Source organism: Macrosteles quadrilineatus, unplaced genomic scaffold (assembly GCF_028750875.1).
Source record: "Macrosteles quadrilineatus isolate MER2022 unplaced genomic scaffold, UCM_ALF_1.0 Scaffold_3__2_contigs__length_128488019, whole genome shotgun sequence".
NCBI classification, from domain to species: Eukaryota; Metazoa; Arthropoda; class Insecta; order Hemiptera; family Cicadellidae; genus Macrosteles; species Macrosteles quadrilineatus.
Window position 1 is genome coordinate 33,272,796 of NW_026542596.1, and position 23,269 is coordinate 33,296,064.

At 26.1% G+C, this 23,269-nt stretch overlaps 1 protein-coding gene across 1 annotated transcript in view; it reads right to left on the reverse strand.

Moving 5' to 3' along the window:
• The window catches only part of LOC128989094 (uncharacterized protein DDB_G0290685-like), a 65,734-nt gene that overhangs the window by 19,386 nt on the left and 23,079 nt on the right, over window positions 1-23,269 (reverse strand). Inside the window, exon 18 of the mRNA XM_054410953.1 lies at window positions 753-809. Coding sequence (XP_054266928.1) covers window positions 753-809 — 57 coding nt within the window. The remainder of the gene's footprint in view (window positions 1-752; window positions 810-23,269) is intronic.

Consider the following 23,269-nt stretch of genomic DNA (forward strand, 5'->3'; position numbering starts at 1 on the left):
TATAAAATATATCCATTTATACATAAAAAAAGTTCAAAAATTAATAAATGTTGCTTAAAATAATAGATTATTTTAAACTTAAAAATTAAAACATAAACTAAAAGTAGAAATTTGGTTTTTATCGACTGTTTCGTTAATTAAAAAAAAATTGAAAAATTTGAAAAATATTCACTGTTAGCTTTTGTATTATTTTGGAAAAAAAAATTCCTTAAAATTTTCTGTCGTAAGCATAAATTTTACTTTTAACATTCTACGCATTCTCTATCTATTTAAAAAAAATATATATATATACTTAAATAGTTTTCGAAAGTAAATAAAACCATGTTAAACTCAGTAAAGTAGTCGGCATCCAAAAGTGTAAGATAACCTTGACATTAGCTTATCCCTCTAGAATAGTTATCCCACAACAAATAATAATCTCAATTTATCTATTAACAGCTATCCAATAATAAAAAGTTATTTAACTTAATTTTGATTAGATATACACGGGATTTGATACTATGTATGCAGAGAGACCTCAACATTTTACTGGACTGTGTAAAGTCTTAGCCACCTGAGCTACCATGCACAATCGGCAGAACAGGACACCTACTGCTCAAAGATAACACAATAATTAATTACCATAAAAGGCAAGTTTTTGACGTTTCTTATTATGAATTGTTTTTATTTATTATTTTATTTATATTTCATGTGCATATTTCTTAGCGATATAAAACTACCCAAATGAGTTTTTTTACGATTTAATTTTTTACCTTCATCACTGTTCATTTTGTCTTTTTTCCATCCCTTTGAACCACCATCTTCATATCCTGTAATAAAACAATCAGCAGTCTAAAAATAACTTTCGTCATGGAAGGAAATAGAATGAGTTGGATACATGATTTTATAGATGATATTATGATAATTTTTTTAACCCATTCTTAACTTTTTACGTCTATAAAATATATCCATCCGTACATTAATATAGTTTAAAATATGAAAAAGATTGCTTAAAATAATAGTTTATTTAAAACTTAAAAATCAAAACAATAAACAAAAGTAGAAATTGAGTTTTTATCGAGTGTTACGTTATTTAAATAAATTAAATTTTTTTAAATAATAATATTCGCTGCTTAGCTTTTAAATTGTTTTCGTATATAACATTCCGTAAAAGGTTCCGTCGTAAAAAGACAAATTTTCTATTAATATTCTAAGCATTCTCTATCTATTTCAAAAAAATATTTAAATAGTTTTCGAAAGTAATTTTAACCATGTTAAACTCAGTAAAGTAGTCGACTTCCAAAAGCGTAAGATAACCTTAGGCATTAGGTTATCCCTCTAGAAGAGTTAGGCCTCAACAATTAATGATCTAAATTTTATTATTACAAATCCATTCAATAATTAAAAATTATTGAAATTGAATTTTGATTGCATATCAACGGGATTTGATACTGCGTATGTAGAGATATCTCAACATTTTACTGGAATGTGTGGAGTCTTAGCCACCCGAGCTACCATGCACCATTGGCAGAACGAAACAACTACTGTCCAAAGATAATACTATAATTATTTTACATAAAACGCAAGTTGTAGACGTATCTTATTATGAAATGTTTGTATTTATTAACAGAATAGATGACCTCTTTTACAGTAGTGGTTTTGTTTTTAATTTCATGTGCATATTAATTAGCAATATAAAACTAACCAAATAGGTTTTCTTACAATTTAATTTCTTACCTTCTTCATTGTTCATTTTGCCTCTTGTCCATCCATCAGCGATATCTTGATATCATGTAATAAAACAATCAGAAGTCTAAGAATAACTTATGTAACGCTATAAGCTAGTATAAGTTAGATACATGTTTTTATAAATTATATTTTGATAATTTTTTAAACCCATTCTTAGATCCTTTACGTCTATAAAATATATCCATTTATACATAAAAAAAGTTCAAAAATTAATAAATGTTGCTTAAAATAATAGATTATTTTAAACTTAAAAATTAAAACATAAACTAAAAGTAGAAATTTGGTTTTTATCGACTGTTTCGTTAATTAAAAAAAATTTGAAAAATTTGAAAAATATTCACTGTTAGCTTTTGTATTATTTTGGAAAAAAAAATCCTAAAAATTTTCTGTCGTAAGCATAAATTTTACTTTTAACATTCTACGCATTCTCTATCTATTTAAAAAAATATATATATATACTTAAATAGTTTTCGAAAGTAAATAAAACCATGTTAAACTCAGTAAAGTAGTCGGCATCCAAAAGTGTAAGATAACCTTGACATTAGCTTATCCCTCTAGAATAGTTATCCCACAACAAATAATAATCTCAATTTATCTATTAACAGCTATCCAATAATAAAAAGTTATTTAACTTAATTTTGATTAGATATACACGGGATTTGATACTATGTATGCAGAGAGACCTCAACATTTTACTGGACTGTGTAAAGTCTTAGCCACCTGAGCTACCATGCACAATCGGCAGAACAGGACACCTACTGCTCAAAGATAACACTATAATTAATTACCATAAAAGGCAAGTTTTTGACGTTTCTTATTATGAATTGTTTTTATTTATTATTTTATTTATATTTCATGTGCATATTTCTTAGCGATATAAAACTACCGAAATGAGTTTTTTTACGATTTAATTTTTTACCTTCATCACTGTTCATTTTGTATTTTTTCCACCCCTTTGAACCACCATCTTCATATCCTGTAATAAAACAATCAGCAGTCTAAAAATAACTTTCGTCATGGAAGGAAATAGAATGAGTTGGATACATGATTTTATAGATGATATTATGATAATTTTTTTAACCCATTCTTAACTTTTTACGTCTATAAAATATATCCATTCGTACATTAATATAGTTTAAAATATGAAAAATATTGCTTAAAATAATAGTTTATTTAAAACTTAAAAATCAAAACAATAAACAAAAGTAGAAATTGTGTTTTTATCGAGTGTTACGTTATTTAAATAAATTAAATTTTTTTATATAATAATATTCGCTGCTTAGCTTTTAAATTGTTTTCGTATATAACATTCCGTAAAAGGTTCCGTCGTAAAAAGACAAATTTTCTATTATTATTCTAAGCATTCTCTATCTATTTCAAACAAATATTTAAATAGTTTTCGAAAGTAATTTTAACCATGTTAAACTCAGTAAGGTAGTCGACTTCCAAAAGCGTAAGATAACCTTAGGCATTAGGTTATCCCTCTAGAAGAGTTAAGCCTCAACAAATAATGATCTAAATTTTATTATTACAAATCTATTCAATAATTAAAAATTATTGAAATTGAATTTTGATTGCATATCAACGGGATTTGATACTGCGTATGTAGAGAGATCTCAACATTTTACTGGAATGTGTGGAGTCTTAGCCACCCGAGCTACCATGCACCATTGGCAGAACGAAACAACTACTGCCCAAAGATAATACTATAATTATTTTACATAAAACGCAAGTTGTAGACGTATCTTATTATGAAATGTTTGTATTTATTAACAGAATAGATGACCTCTTTTACAGTAGTGGTTTTGTTTTTAATTTCATGTGCATATTAATTAGCAATATAAAACTAACCAAATAGGTTTTCTTACAATTTAATTTCTTACCTTCTTCATTGTTCATTTTGCCTCTTGTCCATCCATCAGCGATATCTTGATATCATGTAATAAAACAATCAGAAGTCTAAGAATAACTTATGTAACGCTATAAGCTAGTATAAGTTAGATACATGTTTTTATAAATTATATTTTGATAATTTTTTAAACCCATTCTTAGATCCTTTACGTCTATAAAATATATCCATTTATACATAAAAAAAGTTCAAAAATTAATAAATGTTGCTTAAAATAATAGATTATTTTAAACTTAAAAATTAAAACATAAACTAAAAGTAGAAATTTGGTTTTTATCGACTGTTTCGTTAATTAAAAAAATTTGAAAAATTTGAAAAATATTCACTGTTAGCTTTTGTATTATTTTGGAAAGAAAATCCTTAAAATTTTCTGTCGTAAGCATAAATTTTACTTTTAACATTCTACGCATTCTCTATCTATTTAAAAAAATATATATATATACTTAAATAGTTTTCGAAAGTAAATAAAACCATGTTAAACTCAGTAAAGTAGTCGGCATCCAAAAGTGTAAGATAACCTTGACATTAGCTTATCCCTCTAGAATAGTTATCCCACAACAAATAATAATCTCAATTTATCTATTAACAGCTATCCAATAATAAAAAGTTATTTAACTTAATTTTGATTAGATATACACGGGATTTGATACTATGTATGCAGAGAGACCTCAACATTTTACTGGACTGTGTAAAGTCTTAGCCACCTGAGCTACCATGCACAATCGGCAGAACAGGACACCTACTGCTCAAAGATAACACTATAATTAATTACCATAAAAGGCAAGTTTTTGACGTTTCTTATTATGAATTGTTTTTATTTATTATTTTATTTATATTTCATGTGCATATTTCTTAGCGATATAAAACTACCGAAATGAGTTTTTTTACGATTTAATTTTTTACCTTCATCACTGTTCATTTTGTATTTTTTCCACCCCTTTGAACCACCATCTTCATATCCTGTAATAAAACAATCAGCAGTCTAAAAATAAATTTCGAAATGGAAGGAAATAGAATGAGTTGGATACATGATTTTATAGATGATATTATGATAATTTTTTTAACCCATTCTTAACTTTTTACGTCTATAAAATATATCCATCCGTACATAAATATAGTTTAAAATATGAAAAAGATTGCTTAAAATAATAGTTTATTTAAAACTTAAAAATCAAAACAATAAACAAAAGTAGAAATTGTGTTTTTATCGAGTGTTACGTTATTTAAATAAATTAAATTTTTTTAAATAATAATATTCGCAGCTTAGCTTTTAAATTGTTTTCGTATATAACATTCCGTAAAAGGTTCCGTCGTAAAAAGACAAATTTTCTATTAATATTCTAAGCATTCTCTATCTATTTCAAAAAAATATTTAAATAGTTTTCGAAAGTAATTTTAACCATGTTAAACTCAGTAAGGTAGTCGACTTCCAAAAGCGTAAGATAACCTTAGGCATTAGGTTATCCCTCTAGAAGAGTTAAGCCTCAACAAATAATGATCTAAATTTTATTATTACAAATCTATTCAATAATTAAAAATTATTGAAATTGAATTTTGATTGAATATCAACGGGATTTGATACTGCGTATGTAGAGAGATCTCAACATTTTACTGGAATGTGTGGAGTCTTAGCCACCCGAGCTACCATGCACCATTGGCAGAACGAAACAACTACTGCCCAAAGATAATACTATAATTATTTTACATAAAACGCAAGTTGTAGACGTATCTTATAATGAAATGTTTGTATTTATTAACAGAATAGATGACCTCTTTTACAGTAGTGGTTTTGTTTTTAATTTCATGTGCATATTAATTAGCAATATAAAACTAACCAAATAGGTTTTCTTACAATTTAATTTCTTACCTTCTTCATTGTTCATTTTGCCTCTTGTCCATCCATCAGCGATATCTTGATATCATGTAATAAAACAATCAGAAGTCTAAGAATAACTTATGTAACGCTATAAGCTAGTATAAGTTAGATACATGTTTTTATAAATTATATTTTGATAATTTTTTAAACCCATTCTTAGATCCTTTACGTCTATAAAATATATCCATTTATACATAAAAAAAGTTCAAAAATTAATAAATGTTGCTTAAAATAATAGATTATTTTAAACTTAAAAATTAAAACATAAACTAAAAGTAGAAATTTGGTTTTTATCGACTGTTTCGTTAATTAAAAAAATTTGAAAAATTTGAAAAATATTCACTGTTAGCTTTTGTATTATTTTGGAAAGAAAATCCTTAAAATTTTCTGTCGTAAGCATAAATTTTACTTTTAACATTCTACGCATTCTCTATCTATTTAAAAAAATATATATATATACTTAAATAGTTTTCGAAAGTAAATAAAACCATGTTAAACTCAGTAAAGTAGTCGGCATCCAAAAGTGTAAGATAACCTTGACATTAGCTTATCCCTCTAGAATAGTTATCCCACAACAAATAATAATCTCAATTTATCTATTAACAGCTATCCAATAATAAAAAGTTATTTAACTTAATTTTGATTAGATATACACGGGATTTGATACTATGTATGCAGAGAGACCTCAACATTTTACTGGACTGTGTAAAGTCTTAGCCACCTGAGCTACCATGCACAATCGGCAGAACAGGACACCTACTGCTCAAAGATAACACTATAATTAATTACCATAAAAGGCAAGTTTTTGACGTTTCTTATTATGAATTGTTTTTATTTATTATTTATATTTCATGTGCATATTTCTTAGCGATATAAAACTACCGAAATGAGTTTTTTTACGATTTAATTTTTTACCTTCATCACTGTTCATTTTGTATTTTTTCCACCCCTTTGAACCACCATCTTCATATCCTGTAATAAAACAATCAGCAGTCTAAAAATAAATTTCGTCATGGAAGGAAATAGAATGAGTTGGATACATGATTTTATAGATGATATTATGATAATTTTTTTAACCCATTCTTAACTTTTTACGTCTATAAAATATATCCATCCGTACATAAATATAGTTTAAAATATGAAAAAGATTGCTTAAAATAATAGTTTATTTAAAACTTAAAAATCAAAACAATAAACAAAAGTAGAAATTGTGTTTTTATCGAGTGTTACGTTATTTAAATAAATTAAATTTTTTTAAATAATAATATTCGCAGCTTAGCTTTTAAATTGTTTTCGTATATAACATTCCGTAAAAGGTTCCGTCGTAAAAAGACAAATTTTCTATTAATATTCTAAGCATTCTCTATCTATTTCAAAAAAATATTTAAATAGTTTTCGAAAGTAATTTTAACCATGTTAAACTCAGTAAGGTAGTCGACTTCCAAAAGCGTAAGATAACCTTAGGCATTAGGTTATCCCTCTAGAAGAGTTAAGCCTCAACAAATAATGATCTAAATTTTATTATTACAAATCTATTCAATAATTAAAAATTATTGAAATTGAATTTTGATTGAATATCAACGGGATTTGATACTGCGTATGTAGAGAGATCTCAACATTTTACTGGAATGTGTGGAGTCTTAGCCACCCGAGCTACCATGCACCATTGGCAGAACGAAACAACTACTGCCCAAAGATAATACTATAATTATTTTACATAAAACGCAAGTTGTAGACGTATCTTATAATGAAATGTTTGTATTTATTAACAGAATAGATGACCTCTTTTACAGTAGTGGTTTTGTTTTTAATTTCATGTGCATATTAATTAGCAATATAAAACTAACCAAATAGGTTTTCTTACAATTTAATTTCTTACCTTCTTCATTGTTCATTTTGCCTCTTGTCCATCCATCAGCGATATCTTGATATCATGTAATAAAACAATCAGAAGTCTAAGAATAACTTATGTAACGCTATAAGCTAGTATAAGTTAGATACATGTTTTTATAAATTATATTTTGATAATTTTTTAAACCCATTCTTAGATCCTTTACGTCTATAAAATATATCCATTTATACATAAAAAAAGTTCAAAAATTAATAAATGTTGCTTAAAATAATAGATTATTTAAAACTTAAAAATTAAAACATAAACTAAAAGTAGAAATTTGGTTTTTATCGACTGTTTCGTTAATTAAAAAAATTTGAAAAATTTGAAAAATATTCACTGTTAGCTTTTGTATTATTTTGGAAAAAAATTCCTTAAAATTTCCTGTCGTAAGCATAAATTTTACTTTTAACATTCTACGCATTCTCTATCTATTAAAAAAAAATATATATATATACTTAAATAGTTTTCGAAAGTAAATAAAACCATGTTAAACTCAGTAAAGTAGTCGGCATCCAAAAGTGTAAGATAACCTTGACATTAGCTTATCCCTCTAGAATAGTTATCCCACAACAAATAATAATCTCAATTTATCTATTAACAGCTATCCAATAATAAAAAGTTATTTAACTTAATTTTGATTAGATATACACGGGATTTGATACTATGTATGCAGAGAGACCTCAACATTTTACTGGACTGTGTAAAGTCTTAGCCACCTGAGCTACCATGCACAATCGGCAGAACAGGACACCTACTGCTCAAAGATAACACTATAATTAATTACCATAAAAGGCAAGTTTTTGACGTTTCTTATTATGAATTGTTTTTATTTATTATTTTATTTATATTTCATGTGCATATTTCTTAGCGATATAAAACTACCGAAATGAGTTTTTTTACGATTTAATTTTTTACCTTCATCACTGTTCATTTTGTATTTTTTCCACCCCTTTGAACCACCATCTTCATATCCTGTAATAAAACAATCAGCAGTCTAAAAATAAATTTCGTCATGGAAGGAAATAGAATGAGTTGGATACATGATTTTATAGATGATATTATGATAATTTTTTTAACCCATTCTTAACTTTTTACGTCTATAAAATATATCCATCCGTACATAAATATAGTTTAAAATATGAAAAAGATTGCTTAAAATAATAGTTTATTTAAAACTTAAAAATCAAAACAATAAACAAAAGTAGAAATTGTGTTTTTATCGAGTGTTACGTTATTTAAATAAATTAAATTTTTTTAAATAATAATATTCGCAGCTTAGCTTTTAAATTGTTTTCGTATATAACATTCCGTAAAAGGTTCCGTCGTAAAAAGACAAATTTTCTATTAATATTCTAAGCATTCTCTATCTATTTCAAAAAAATATTTAAATAGTTTTCGAAAGTAATTTTAACCATGTTAAACTCAGTAAAGTAGTCGACTTCCAAAAGCGTAAGATAACCTTAGGCATTAGGTTATCCCTCTAGAAGAGTTAAGCCTCAACAAATAATGATCTAAATTTTATTATTACAAATCTATTCAATAATTAAAAATTATTGAAATTGAATTTTGATTGCATATCAACGGGATTTGATACTGCGTATGTAGAGAGATCTCAACATTTTACTGGAATGTGTGGAGTCTTAGCCACCCGAGCTACCATGCACCATTGGCAGAACGAAACAACTACTGCCCAAAGATAATACTATAACTATTTTACATAAAACGCAAGTTGTAGACGTATCTTATTATGAAATGTTTGTATTTATTAACAGAATAGATGACCTCTTTTACAGTAGTGGTTTTGTTTTTAATTTCATGTGCATATTAATTAGCAATATAAAACTAACCAAATAGGTTTTCTTACAATTTAATTTCTTACCTTCTTCATTGTTCATTTTGCCTCTTGTCCATCCATCAGCGATATCTTGATATCATGTAATAAAACAATCAGAAGTCTAAGAATAACTTATGTAACGCTATAAGCTAGTATAAGTTAGATACATGTTTTTATAAATTATATTTTGATAATTTTTTAAACCCATTCTTAGATCCTTTACGTCTATAAAATATATCCATTTATACATAAAAAAAGTTCAAAAATTAATAAATGTTGCTTAAAATAATAGATTATTTGAAACTTAAAAATTAAAACATAAACTAAAAGTAGAAATTTGGTTTTTATCGACTGTTTCGTTAATTAAAAAAATTTGAAAAATTTGAAAAATATTCACTGTTAGCTTTTGTATTATTTTGGAAAAAAAAATCCTTAAAATTTTCTGTCGTAAGCATAAATTTTACTTTTAACATTCTACGCATTCTCTATCTATTTAAAAAAATATATATATATACTTAAATAGTTTTCGAAAGTAAATAAAACCATGTTAAACTCAGTAAAGTAGTCGGCATCCAAAAGTGTAAGATAACCTTGACATTAGCTTATCCCTCTAGAATAGTTATCCCACAACAAATAATAATCTCAATTTATCTATTAACAGCTATCCAATAATAAAAAGTTATTTAACTTAATTTTGATTAGATATACACGGGATTTGATACTATGTATGCAGAGAGACCTCAACATTTTACTGGACTGTGTAAAGTCTTAGCCACCTGAGCTACCATGCACAATCGGCAGAACAGGACACCTACTGCTCAAAGATAACACTATAATTAATTACCATAAAAGGCAAGTTTTTGACGTTTCTTATTATGAATTGTTTTTATTTATTATTTTATTTATATTTCATGTGCATATTTCTTAGCGATATAAAACTACCCAAATGAGTTTTTTTACGATTTAATTTTTTACCTTCATCACTGTTCATTTTGTATTTTTTCCACCCCTTTGAACCACCATCTTCATATCCTGTAATAAAACAATCAGCAGTCTAAAAATAAATTTCGTCATGGAAGGAAATAGAATGAGTTGGATACATGATTTTATAGATGATATTATGATAATTTTTTTAACCCATTCTTAACTTTTTACGTCTATAAAATATATCCATCCGTACATAAATATAGTTTAAAATATGAAAAAGATTGCTTAAAATAATAGTTTATTTAAAACTTAAAAATCAAAACAATAAACAAAAGTAGAAATTGTGTTTTTATCGAGTGTTACGTTATTTAAATAAATTAAATTTTTTTAAATAATAATATTCGCAGCTTAGCTTTTAAATTGTTTTCGTATATAACATTCCGTAAAAGGTTCTGTCGTAAAAAGACAAATTTTCTATTAATATTCTAAGCATTCTCTATCTATTTCAAAAAAATATTGAAATAGTTTTCGAAAGTAATTTTAACCATGTTAAACTCAGTAAGGTAGTCGACTTCCAAAAGCGTAAGATAACCTTAGGCATTAGGTTATCCCTCTAGAAGAGTTAAGCCTCAACAAATAATGATCTAAATTTTATTATTACAAATCTATTCAATAATTAAAAATTATTGAAATTGAATTTTGATTGCATATCAACGGGATTTGATACTGCGTATGTAGAGAGATCTCAACATTTTACTGGAATGTGTGGAGTCTTAGCCACCCGAGCTACCATGCACCATTGGCAGAGCGAAACAACTACTGCCCAAAGATAATACTATAATTATTTTACATAAAACGCAAGTTGTAGACGTATCTTATTATGAAATGTTTGTATTTATTAACAGAATAGATGGCCTCTTTTACAGTAGTGGTTTTGTTTTTAATTTCATGTGCATATTAATTAGCAATATAAAACTAACCAAATAGGTTTTCTTACAATTTAATTTCTTACCTTCTTCATTGTTCATTTTGCCTCTTGTCCATCCATCAGCGATATCTTGATATCATGTAATAAAACAATCAGAAGTCTAAGAATAACTTATGTAACGCTATAAGCTAGTATAAGTTAGATACATGTTTTTATAAATTATATTTTGATAATTTTTTAAACCCATTCTTAGATCCTTTACGTCTATAAAATATATCCATTTATACATAAAAAAAGTTCAAAAATTAATAAATGTTGCTTAAAATAATAGATTATTTTAAACTTAAAAATTAAAACATAAACTAAAAGTAGAAATTTGGTTTTTATCGACTGTTTCGTTAATTAAAAAAATTTGAAAAATTTGAAAAATATTCACTGTTAGCTTTTGTATTATTTTGGAAAAAAATTCCTTAAAAGTTTCTGTCGTAAGCATAAATTTTACTTTTAACATTCTACGCATTCTCTATCTATTTAAAAAAATATATATATATACTTAAATAGTTTTCGAAAGTAAATAAAACCATGTTAAACTCAGTAAAGTAGTCGGCATCCAAAAGTGTAAGATAACCTTGACATTAGCTTATCCCTCTAGAATAGTTATCCCACAACAAATAATAATCTCAATTTATCTATTAACAGCTATCCAATAATAAAAAGTTATTTAACTTAATTTTGATTAGATATACACGGGATTTGATACTATGTATGCAGAGAGACCTCAACATTTTACTGGACTGTGTAAAGTCTTAGCCACCTGAGCTACCATGCACAATCGGCAGAACAGGACACCTACTGCTCAAAGATAACACTATAATTAATTACCATAAAAGGCAAGTTTTTGACGTTTCTTATTATGAATTGTTTTTATTTATTATTTTATTTATATTTCATGTGCATATTTCTTAGCGATATAAAACTACCGAAATGAGTTTTTTTACGATTTAATTTTTTACCTTCATCACTGTTCATTTTGTATTTTTTCCACCCCTTTGAACCACCATCTTCATATCCTGTAATAAAACAATCAGCAGTCTAAAAATAACTTTCGTCATGGAAGGAAATAGAATGAGTTGGATACATGATTTTATAGATGATATTATGATAATTTTTTTAACCCATTCTTAACTTTTTACGTCTATAAAATATATCCATTCGTACATTAATATAGTTTAAAATATGAAAAATATTGCTTAAAATAATAGTTTATTTAAAACTTAAAAATCAAAACAATAAACAAAAGTAGAAATTGTGTTTTTATCGAGTGTTACGTTATTTAAATAAATTAAATTTTTTTATATAATAATATTCGCTGCTTAGCTTTTAAATTGTTTTCGTATATAACATTCCGTAAAAGGTTCCGTCGTAAAAAGACAAATTTTCTATTATTATTCTAAGCATTCTCTATCTATTTCAAACAAATATTTAAATAGTTTTCGAAAGTAATTTTAACCATGTTAAACTCAGTAAGGTAGTCGACTTCCAAAAGCGTAAGATAACCTTAGGCATTAGGTTATCCCTCTAGAAGAGTTAAGCCTCAACAAATAATGATCTAAATTTTATTATTACAAATCTATTCAATAATTAAAAATTATTGAAATTGAATTTTGATTGCATATCAACGGGATTTGATACTGCGTATGTAGAGAGATCTCAACATTTTACTGGAATGTGTGGAGTCTTAGCCACCCGAGCTACCATGCACCATTGGCAGAACGAAACAACTACTGCCCAAAGATAATACTATAATTATTTTACATAAAACGCAAGTTGTAGACGTATCTTATTATGAAATGTTTGTATTTATTAACAGAATAGATGACCTCTTTTACAGTAGTGGTTTTGTTTTTAATTTCATGTGCATATTAATTAGCAATATAAAACTAACCAAATAGGTTTTCTTACAATTTAATTTCTTACCTTCTTCATTGTTCATTTTGCCTCTTGTCCATCCATCAGCGATATCTTGATATCATGTAATAAAACAATCAGAAGTCTAAGAATAACTTATGTAACGCTATAAGCTATTATAAGTTAGATACATGTTTTTATAAATTATATTTTGATAATTTTTTAAACCCATTCTTAGATCCTTTACGTCTATAAAATATATCCATTTATACATAAAAAAAGTTCAAAAATTAATAAATGTTGCTTAAAATAATAGATTATTTTAAACTTAAAAATTAAAACATAAACTAAAAGTAGAAATTTGGTTTTTATCGACTGTTTCGTTAATTAAAAAAATTTGAAAAATTTGAAAAATATTCACTGTTAGCTTTTGTATTATTTTGGAAAAAAAATTCCTTAAAATTTTCTGTCGTAAGCATAAATTTTACTTTTAACATTCTACGCATTCTCTATCTATTTAAAAAAATATATATATATACTTAAATAGTTTTCGAAAGTAAATAAAACCATGTTAAACTCAGTAAAGTAGTCGGCATCCAAAAGTGTAAGATAACCTTGACATTAGCTTATCCCTCTAGAATAGTTATCCCACAACAAATAATAATCTCAATTTATCTATTAACAGCTATCCAATAATAAAAAGTTATTTAACTTAATTTTGATTAGATATACACGGGATTTGATACTATGTATGCAGAGAGACCTCAACATTTTACTGGACTGTGTAAAGTCTTAGCCACCTGAGCTACCATGCACAATCGGCAGAACAGGACACCTACTGCTCAAAGATAACACTATAATTAATTACCATAAAAGGCAAGTTTTTGACGTTTCTTATTATGAATTGTTTTTATTTATTATTTTATTTATATTTCATGTGCATATTTCTTAGCGATATAAAACTACCGAAATTAGTTTTTTTACGATTTAATTTTTTACCTTCATCACTGTTCATTTTGTATTTTTTCCACCCCTTTGAACCACCATCTTCATATCCTGTAATAAAACAATCAGCAGTCTAAAAATAACTTTCGTCATGGAAGGAAATAGAATGAGTTGGATACATGATTTTATAGATGATATAATGATAATTTTTTTAACCCATTCTTAACTTTTTACGTCTATAAAATATATCCATCCGTACATTAATATAGTTTAAAATATGAAAAAGATTGCTTAAAACAATAGTTTATTTAAAACTTAAAAATCAAAACAATAAACAAAAGTAGAAATTGTGTTTTTATCGAGTGTTACGTTATTTAAATAAATTAAATCTTTTTAAATAATAATATTCGCTGCTTAGCTTTTAAATTGTTTTCGTATATAACATTCCGTAAAAGGTTCCGTCGTAAAAAGACAAATTTTCTATTAATATTCTAAGCATTCTCTATCTATTTCAAAAAAATATTTAAATAGTTTTCGAAAGTAATTTTAACCATGTTAAACTCAGTAAAGTAGTCGACTTCCAAAAGCGTAAGATAACCTTAGGCATTAGGTTATCCCTCTAGAAGAGTTAAGCCTCAACAAATAATGATCTAAATTTTATTATTACAAATCTATTCAATAATTAAAAATTATTGAAATTGAATTTTGATTGCATATCAACGGGATTTGATACTGCGTATGTAGAGAGATCTCAACATTTTACTGGAATGTGTGGAGTCTTAGCCACCCGAGCTACCATGCACCATTGGCAGAACGAAACAACTACTGCCCAAAGATAATACTATAATTATTTTACATAAAACGCAAGTTGTAGACGTATCTTATTATGAAATGTTTGTATTTATTAACAGAATAGATGACCTCTTTTACAGTAGTGGTTTTGTTTTTAATTTCATGTGCATATTAATTAGCAATATAAAACTAACCAAATAGGTTTTCTTACAATTTAATTTCTTACCTTCTTCATTGTTCATTTTGCCTCTTGTCCATCCATCAGCGATATCTTGATATCATGTAATAAAACAATCAGAAGTCTAAGAATAACTTATGTAACGCTATAAGCTAGTATAAGTTAGATACATGTTTTTATAAATTATATTTTGATAATTTTTTAAACCCATTCTTAGATCCTTTACGTCTATAAAATATATCCATTTATACATAAAAAAAGTTCAAAAATTAATAAATGTTGCTTAAAATAATAGATTATTTTAAACTTAAAAATTAAAACATAAACTAAAAGTAGAAATTTGGTTTTTATCGACTGTTTCGTTAATTAAAAAAATTTGAAAAATTTGAAAAATATTCACTGTTAGCTTTTGTATTATTTTGGAAAAAAATTCCTTAAAATTTTCTGTCGTAAGCATAAATTTTACTTTTAACATTCTACGCATTCTCTATCTATGAAAAAAAAATATATATATATACTTAAATAGTTTTCGAAAGTAAATAAAACCATGTTAAACTCAGTAAAGTAGTCGGCATCCAAAAGTGTAAGATAACCTTGACATTAGCTTATCCCTCTAGATTAGTTATCCCACAACAAATAATAATCTCAATTTATCTATTAACAGCTATCCAATAATAAAAAGTTATTTAACTTAATTTTGATTAGATATACACGGGATTTGATACTATGTATGCAGAGAGACCTCAACATTTTACTGGACTGTGTAAAGTCTTAGCCACCTGAGCTACCATGCACAATCGGCAGAACAGGACACCTACTGCTCAAAGATAACACTATAATTAATTACCATAAAAGGCAAGTTTTTGACGTTTCTTATTATGAATTGTTTTTATTTATTATTTTATTTATATTTCATGTGCATATTTCTTAGCGATATAAAACTACCGAAATGAGTTTTTTTACGATTTAATTTTTTACCTTCATCACTGTTCATTTTGTATTTTTTCCACCCCTTTGAACCACCATCTTCATATCCTGTAATAAAACAATCAGCAGTCTAAAAATAACTTTCGTCATGGAAGGAAATAGAATGAGTTGGATACATGATTTTATAGATGATATTATGATAATTTTTTTAACCCATTCTTAACTTTTTACGTCTATAAAATATATCCATTCGTACATTAATATAGTTTAAAATATGAAAAATATTGCTTAAAATAATAGTTTATTTAAAACTTAAAAATCAAAACAATAAACAAAAGTAGAAATTGTGTTTTTATCGAGTGTTACGTTATTTAAATAAATTAAATTTTTTTATATAATAATATTCGCTGCTTAGCTTTTAAATTGTTTTCGTATATAACATTCCGTAAAAGGTTCCGTCGTAAAAAGACAAATTTTCTATTATTATTCTAAGCATTCTCTATCTATTTCAAACAAATATTTAAATAGTTTTCGAAAGTAATTTTAACCATGTTAAACTCAGTAAGGTAGTCGACTTCCAAAAGCGTAAGATAACCTTAGGCATTAGGTTATCCCTCTAAAAGAGTTAAGCCTCAACAAATAATGATCTAAATTTTATTATTACAAATCTATTCAATAATTAAAAATTATTGAAATTGAATTTTGATTGCATATCAACGGGATTTGATACTGCGTATGTAGAGAGATCTCAACATTTTACTGGAATGTGTGGAGTCTTAGCCACCCGAGCTACCATGCACCATTGGCAGAACGAAACAACTACTGCCCAAAGATAATACTATAATTATTTTACATAAAACGCAAGTTGTAGACGTATCTTATTATGAAATGTTTGTATTTATTAACAGAATAGATGACCTCTTTTACAGTAGTGGTTTTGTTTTTAATTTCATGTGCATATTAATTAGCAATATAAAACTAACCAAATAGGGTTTCTTACAATTTAATTTCTTACCTTCTTCATTGTTCATTTTGCCTCTTGTCCATCCATCAGCGATATCTTGATATCATGTAATAAAACAATCAGAAGTCTAAGAATAACTTATGTAACGCTATAAGCTAGTATAAGTTAGATACATGTTTTTATAAATTATATTTTGATAATTTTTTAAACCCATTCTTAGATCCTTTACGTCTATAAAATATATCCATTTATACATAAAAAAAAGTTCAAAAATTAATAAATGTTGCTTAAAATAATAGATTATTTTAAACTTAAAAATTAAAACATAAACTAAAAGTAGAAATTTGGTTTTTATCGACTGTTTCGTTAATTAAAAAAATTTGAAAAATTTGAAAAATATTCACTGTTAGCTTTTGTATTATTTTGGAAAAAAAATTCCTTAAAATTTTCTGTCGTAAGCATAAATTTTACTTTTAACATTCTACGCATTCTCTATCTATTTAAAAAAATATATATATATACTTAAATAGTTTTCGAAAGTAAATAAAACCATGTTAAACTCAGTAAAGTAGTCGGCATCCAAAAGTGTAAGATAACCTTGACATTAGCTTATCCCTCTAGAATAGTTATCCCACAACAAATAATAATCTCAATTTATCTATTAACAGCTATCCAATAATAAAAAGTTATTTAACTTAATTTTGATTAGATATACACGGGATTTGATACTATGTATGCAGAGAGACCTCAACATTTTACTGGACTGTGTAAAGTCTTAGCCACCTGAGCTACCATGCACAATCGGCAGAACAGGACACCTACTGCTCAAAGATAACACTATAATTAATTACCATAAAAGGCAAGTTTTTGACGTTTCTTATTATGAATTGTTTTTATTTATTATTTTATTTATATTTCATGTGCATATTTCTTAGCGATATAAAACTACCGAAATTAGTTTTTTTACGATTTAATTTTTTACCTTCATCACTGTTCATTTTGTATTTTTTCCACCCCTTTGAACCACCATCTTCATATCCTGTAATAAAACAATCAGCAGTCTAAAAATAACTTTCGTCATGGAAGGAAATAGAATGAGTTGGATACATGATTTTATAGATGATATAATGATAATTTTTTTAACCCATTCTTAACTTTTTACGTCTATAAAATATATCCATCCGTACATTAATATAGTTTAAAATATGAAAAAGATTGCTTAAAACAATAGTTTATTTAAAACTTAAAAATCAAAACAATAAACAAAAGTAGAAATTGTGTTTTTATCGAGTGTTACGTTATTTAAATAAATTAAATCTTTTTAAATAATAATATTCGCTGCTTAGCTTTTAAATTGTTTTCGTATATAACATTCCGTAAAAGGTTCCGTCGTAAAAAGACAAATTTTCTATTAATATTCTAAGCATTCTCTATCTATTTCAAAAAAATATTTAAATAGTTTTCGAAAGTAATTTTAACCATGTTAAACTCAGTAAAGTAGTCGACTTCCAAAAGCGTAAGATAACCTTAGGCATTAGGTTATCCCTCTAGAAGAGTTAAGCCTCAACAAATAATGATCTAAATTTTATTATTACAAATCTATTCAATAATTAAAAATTATTGAAATTGAATTTTGATTGCATATCAACGGGATTTGATACTGCGTATGTAGAGAGATCTCAACATTTTACTGGAATGTGTGGAGTCTTAGCCACCCGAGCTACCATGCACCATTGGCAGAACGAAACAACTACTGCCCAAAGATAATACTATAATTATTTTACATAAAACGCAAGTTGTAGACGTATCTTATTATGAAATGTTTGTATTTATTAACAGAATAGATGACCTCTTTTACAGTAGTGGTTTTGTTTTTAATTTCATGTGCATATTAATTAGCAATATAAAACTAACCAAATAGGTTTTCTTACAATTTAATTTCTTACCTTCTTCATTGTTCATTTTGCCTCTTGTCCATCCATCAGCGATATCTTGATATCATGTAATAAAACAATCAGAAGTCTAAGAATAACTTATGTAACGCTATAAGCTAGTATAAGTTAGATACATGTTTTTATAAATTATATTTTGATAATTTTTTAAACCCATTCTTAGATCCTTTACGTCTATAAAATATATCCATTTATACATAAAAAAAGTTCAAAAATTAATAAATGTTGCTTAAAATAATAGATTATTTTAAACTTAAAAATTAAAACATAAACTAAAAGTAGAAATTTGGTTTTTATCGACTGTTTCGTTAATTAAAAAAATTTGAAAAATTTGAAAAATATTCACTGTTAGCTTTTGTATTATTTTGGAAAAAAATTCCTTAAAATTTTCTGTCGTAAGCATAAATTTTACTTTTAACATTCTACGCATTCTCTATCTATTAAAAAAAAATATATATATATACTTAAATAGTTTTCGAAAGTAAATAAAACCATGTTAAACTCAGTAAAGTAGTCGGCATCCAAAAGTGTAAGATAACCTTGACATTAGCTTATCCCTCTAGAATAGTTATCCCACAACAAATAATAATCTCAATTTATCTATTAACAGCTATCCAATAATAAAAAGTTATTTAACTTAATTTTGATTAGATATACACGGGATTTGATACTATGTATGCAGAGAGACCTCAACATTTTACTGGACTGTGTAAAGTCTTAGCCACCTGAGCTACCATGCACAATCGGCAGAACAGGACACCTACTGCTCAAAGATAACACTATAATTAATTACCATAAAAGGCAAGTTTTTGACGTTTCTTATTATGAATTGTTTTTATTTATTATTTTATTTATATTTCATGTGCATATTTCTTAGCGATATAAAACTACCGAAATGAGTTTTTTTACGATTTAATTTTTTACCTTCATCACTGTTCATTTTGTATTTTTTCCACCCCTTTGAACCACCATCTTCATATCCTGTAATAAAACAATCAGCAGTCTAAAAATAACTTTCGTCATGGAAGGAAATAGAATGAGTTGGATACATGATTTTATAGATGATATTATGATAATTCTTTTAACCCATTCTTAACTTTTTACGTCTATAAAATATATCCATTCGTACATTAATATAGTTTAAAATATGAAAAATATTGCTTAAAATAATAGTTTATTTAAAACTTAAAAATCAAAACAATAAACAAAAGTAGAAATTGTGTTTTTATCGAGTGTTACGTTATTTAAATAAATTAAATTTTTTTATATAATAATATTCGCTGCTTAGCTTTTAAATTGTTTTCGTATATAACATTCCGTAAAAGGTTCCGTCGTAAAAAGACAAATTTTCTATTAATATTCTCTATCTATTTCAAACAAATATTTAAATAGTTTTCGAAAGTAATTTTAACCATGTTAAACTCAGTAAAGTAGTCGACTTCCAAAAGCGTAAGATAACCTTAGGCATTAGGTTATCCCTCTAGAAGAGTTAAGCCTCAACAAATAATGATCTAAATTTTATTATTACAAATCTATTCAATAATTAAAAATTATTGAAATTGAATTTTGATTGCATATCAACGGGATTTGATACTGCGTATGTAGAGAGATCTCAACATTTTACTGGAATGTGTGGAGTCTTAGCCACCCGAGCTACCATGCACCATTGGCAGAACGAAACAACTACTGCCCAAAGATAATACTATAATTATTTTACATAAAACGCAAGTTGTAGACGTATCTTATTATGAAATGTTTGTATTTATTAACAGAATAGATGACCTCTTTTACAGTAGTGGTTTTGTTTTTAATTTCATGTGCATATTAATTAGCAATATAAAACTAACCAAATAGGGTTTCTTACAATTTAATTTCTTACCTTCTTCATTGTTCATTTTGCCTCTTGTCCATCCATCAGCGATATCTTGATATCATGTAATAAAACAATCAGAAGTCTAAGAATAACTTATGTAACGCTATAAGCTAGTATAAGTTAGATACATGTTTTTATAAATTATATTTTGATAATTTTTTAAACCCATTCTTAGATCCTTTACGTCTATAAAATATATCCATTTATACATAAAAAAAGTTCAAAAATTAATAAATGTTGCTTAAAATAATAGATTATTTTAAACTTAAAAATTAAAACATAAACTAAAAGTAGAAATTTGGTTTTTATCGACTGTTTCGTTAATTAAAAAAATTTGAAAAATTTGAAAAATATTCACTGTTAGCTTTTGTATTATTTTGGAAAAAAAATTCCTTAAAATTTTCTGTCGTAAGCATAAATTTTACTTTTAACATTCTACGCATTCTCTATCTATTTAAAAAAATATATATATATACTTAAATAGTTTTCGAAAGTAAATAAAACCATGTTAAACTCAGTAAAGTAGTCGGCATCCAAAAGTGTAAGATAACCTTGACATTAGCTTATCCCTCTAGAATAGTTATCCCACAACAAATAATAATCTCAATTTATCTATTAACAGCTATCCAATAATAAAAAGTTATTTAACTTAATTTTGATTAGATATACACGGGATTTGATACTATGTATGCAGAGAGACCTCAACATTTTACTGGACTGTGTAAAGTCTTAGCCACCTGAGCTACCATGCACAATCGGCAGAACAGGACACCTACTGCTCAAAGATAACACTATAATTAATTACCATAAAAGGCAAGTTTTTGACGTTTCTTATTATGAATTGTTTTTATTTATTATTTTATTTATATTTCATGTGCATATTTCTTAGCGATATAAAACTACCGAAATTAGTTTTTTTACGATTTAATTTTTTACCTTCATCACTGTTCATTTTGTATTTTTTCCACCCCTTTGAACCACCATCTTCATATCCTGTAATAAAACAATCAGCAGTCTAAAAATAACTTTCGTCATGGAAGGAAATAGAATGAGTTGGATACATGATTTTATAGATGATATAATGATAATTTTTTTAACCCATTCTTAACTTTTTACGTCTATAAAATATATCCATCCGTACATTAATATAGTTTAAAATATGAAAAAGATTGCTTAAAACAATAGTTTATTTAAAACTTAAAAATCAAAACAATAAACAAAAGTAGAAATTGTGTTTTTATCGAGTGTTACGTTATTTAAATAAATTAATTTTTTTTATATAATAATATTCGCTGCTTAGCTTTTAAATTGTTTTCGTATATAACATTCCGTAAAAGGTTCCGTCGTAAAAAGACAAATTTTCTATTATTATTCTAAGCATTCTCTATCTATTTCAAACAAATATTTAAATAGTTTTCGAAAGTAATTTTAACCATGTTAAACTCAGTAAGGTAGTCGACTTCCAAAAGCGTAAGATAACCTTAGGCATTAGGTTATCCCTCTAGAAGAGTTAAGCCTCAACAAATAATGATCTAAATTTTATTATTACAAATTTATTCAATAATTAAAAATTATTGAAATTGAATTTTGATTGCATATCAACGGGATTTGATACTGCGTATGTAGAGAGATCTCAACATTTTACTGGAATGTGTGGAGTCTTAGCCACCCGAGCTACCATGCACCATTGGCAGAACGAAACAACTACTGCCCAAAGATAATACTATAATTATTTTACATAAAACGCAAGTTGTAGACGTATCTTATTATGAAATGTTTGTATTTATTAACAGAATAGATGACCTCTTTTACAGTAGTGGTTTTGTTTTTAATTTCATGTGCATATTAATTAGCAATATAAAACTAACCAAATAGGTTTTCTTACAATTTAATTTCTTACCTTCTTCATTGTTCATTTTGCCTCTTGTCCATCCATCAGCGATATCTTGATATCATGTAATAAAACAATCAGAAGTCTAAGAATAACTTATGTAACGCTATAAGCTAGTATAAGTTAGATACATGTTTTTATAAATTATATTTTGATAATTTTTTAAACCCATTCTTAGATCCTTTACGTCTATAAAATATATCCATTTATACATAAAAAAAGTTCAAAAATTAATAAATGTTGCTTAAAATAATAGATTATTTTAAACTTAAAAATTAAAACATAAACTAAAAGTAGAAATTTGGTTTTTATCGACTGTTTCGTTAATTAAAAAAATTTGAAAAATTTGAAAAATATTCACTGTTAGCTTTTGTATTATTTTGGAAAAAAATTCCTTAAAAGTTTCTGTCGTAAGCATAAATTTTACTTTTAACATTCTACGCATTCTCTATCTATTTAAAAAAATATATATATATACTTAAATAGTTTTCGAAAGTAAATAAAACCATGTTAAACTCAGTAAAGTAGTCGGCATCCAAAAGTGTAAGATAACCTTGACATTAGCTTATCCCTCTAGAATAGTTATCCCACAACAAATAATAATCTCAATTTATCTATTAACAGCTATCCAATAATAAAAAGTTATTCAACTTAATTTTTATTAGATGTACACGGGATTTGATACTATGTATGCAGAGAGACCTCAACATTTTACTGGACTGTGTAAAGTCTTAGCCACCTGA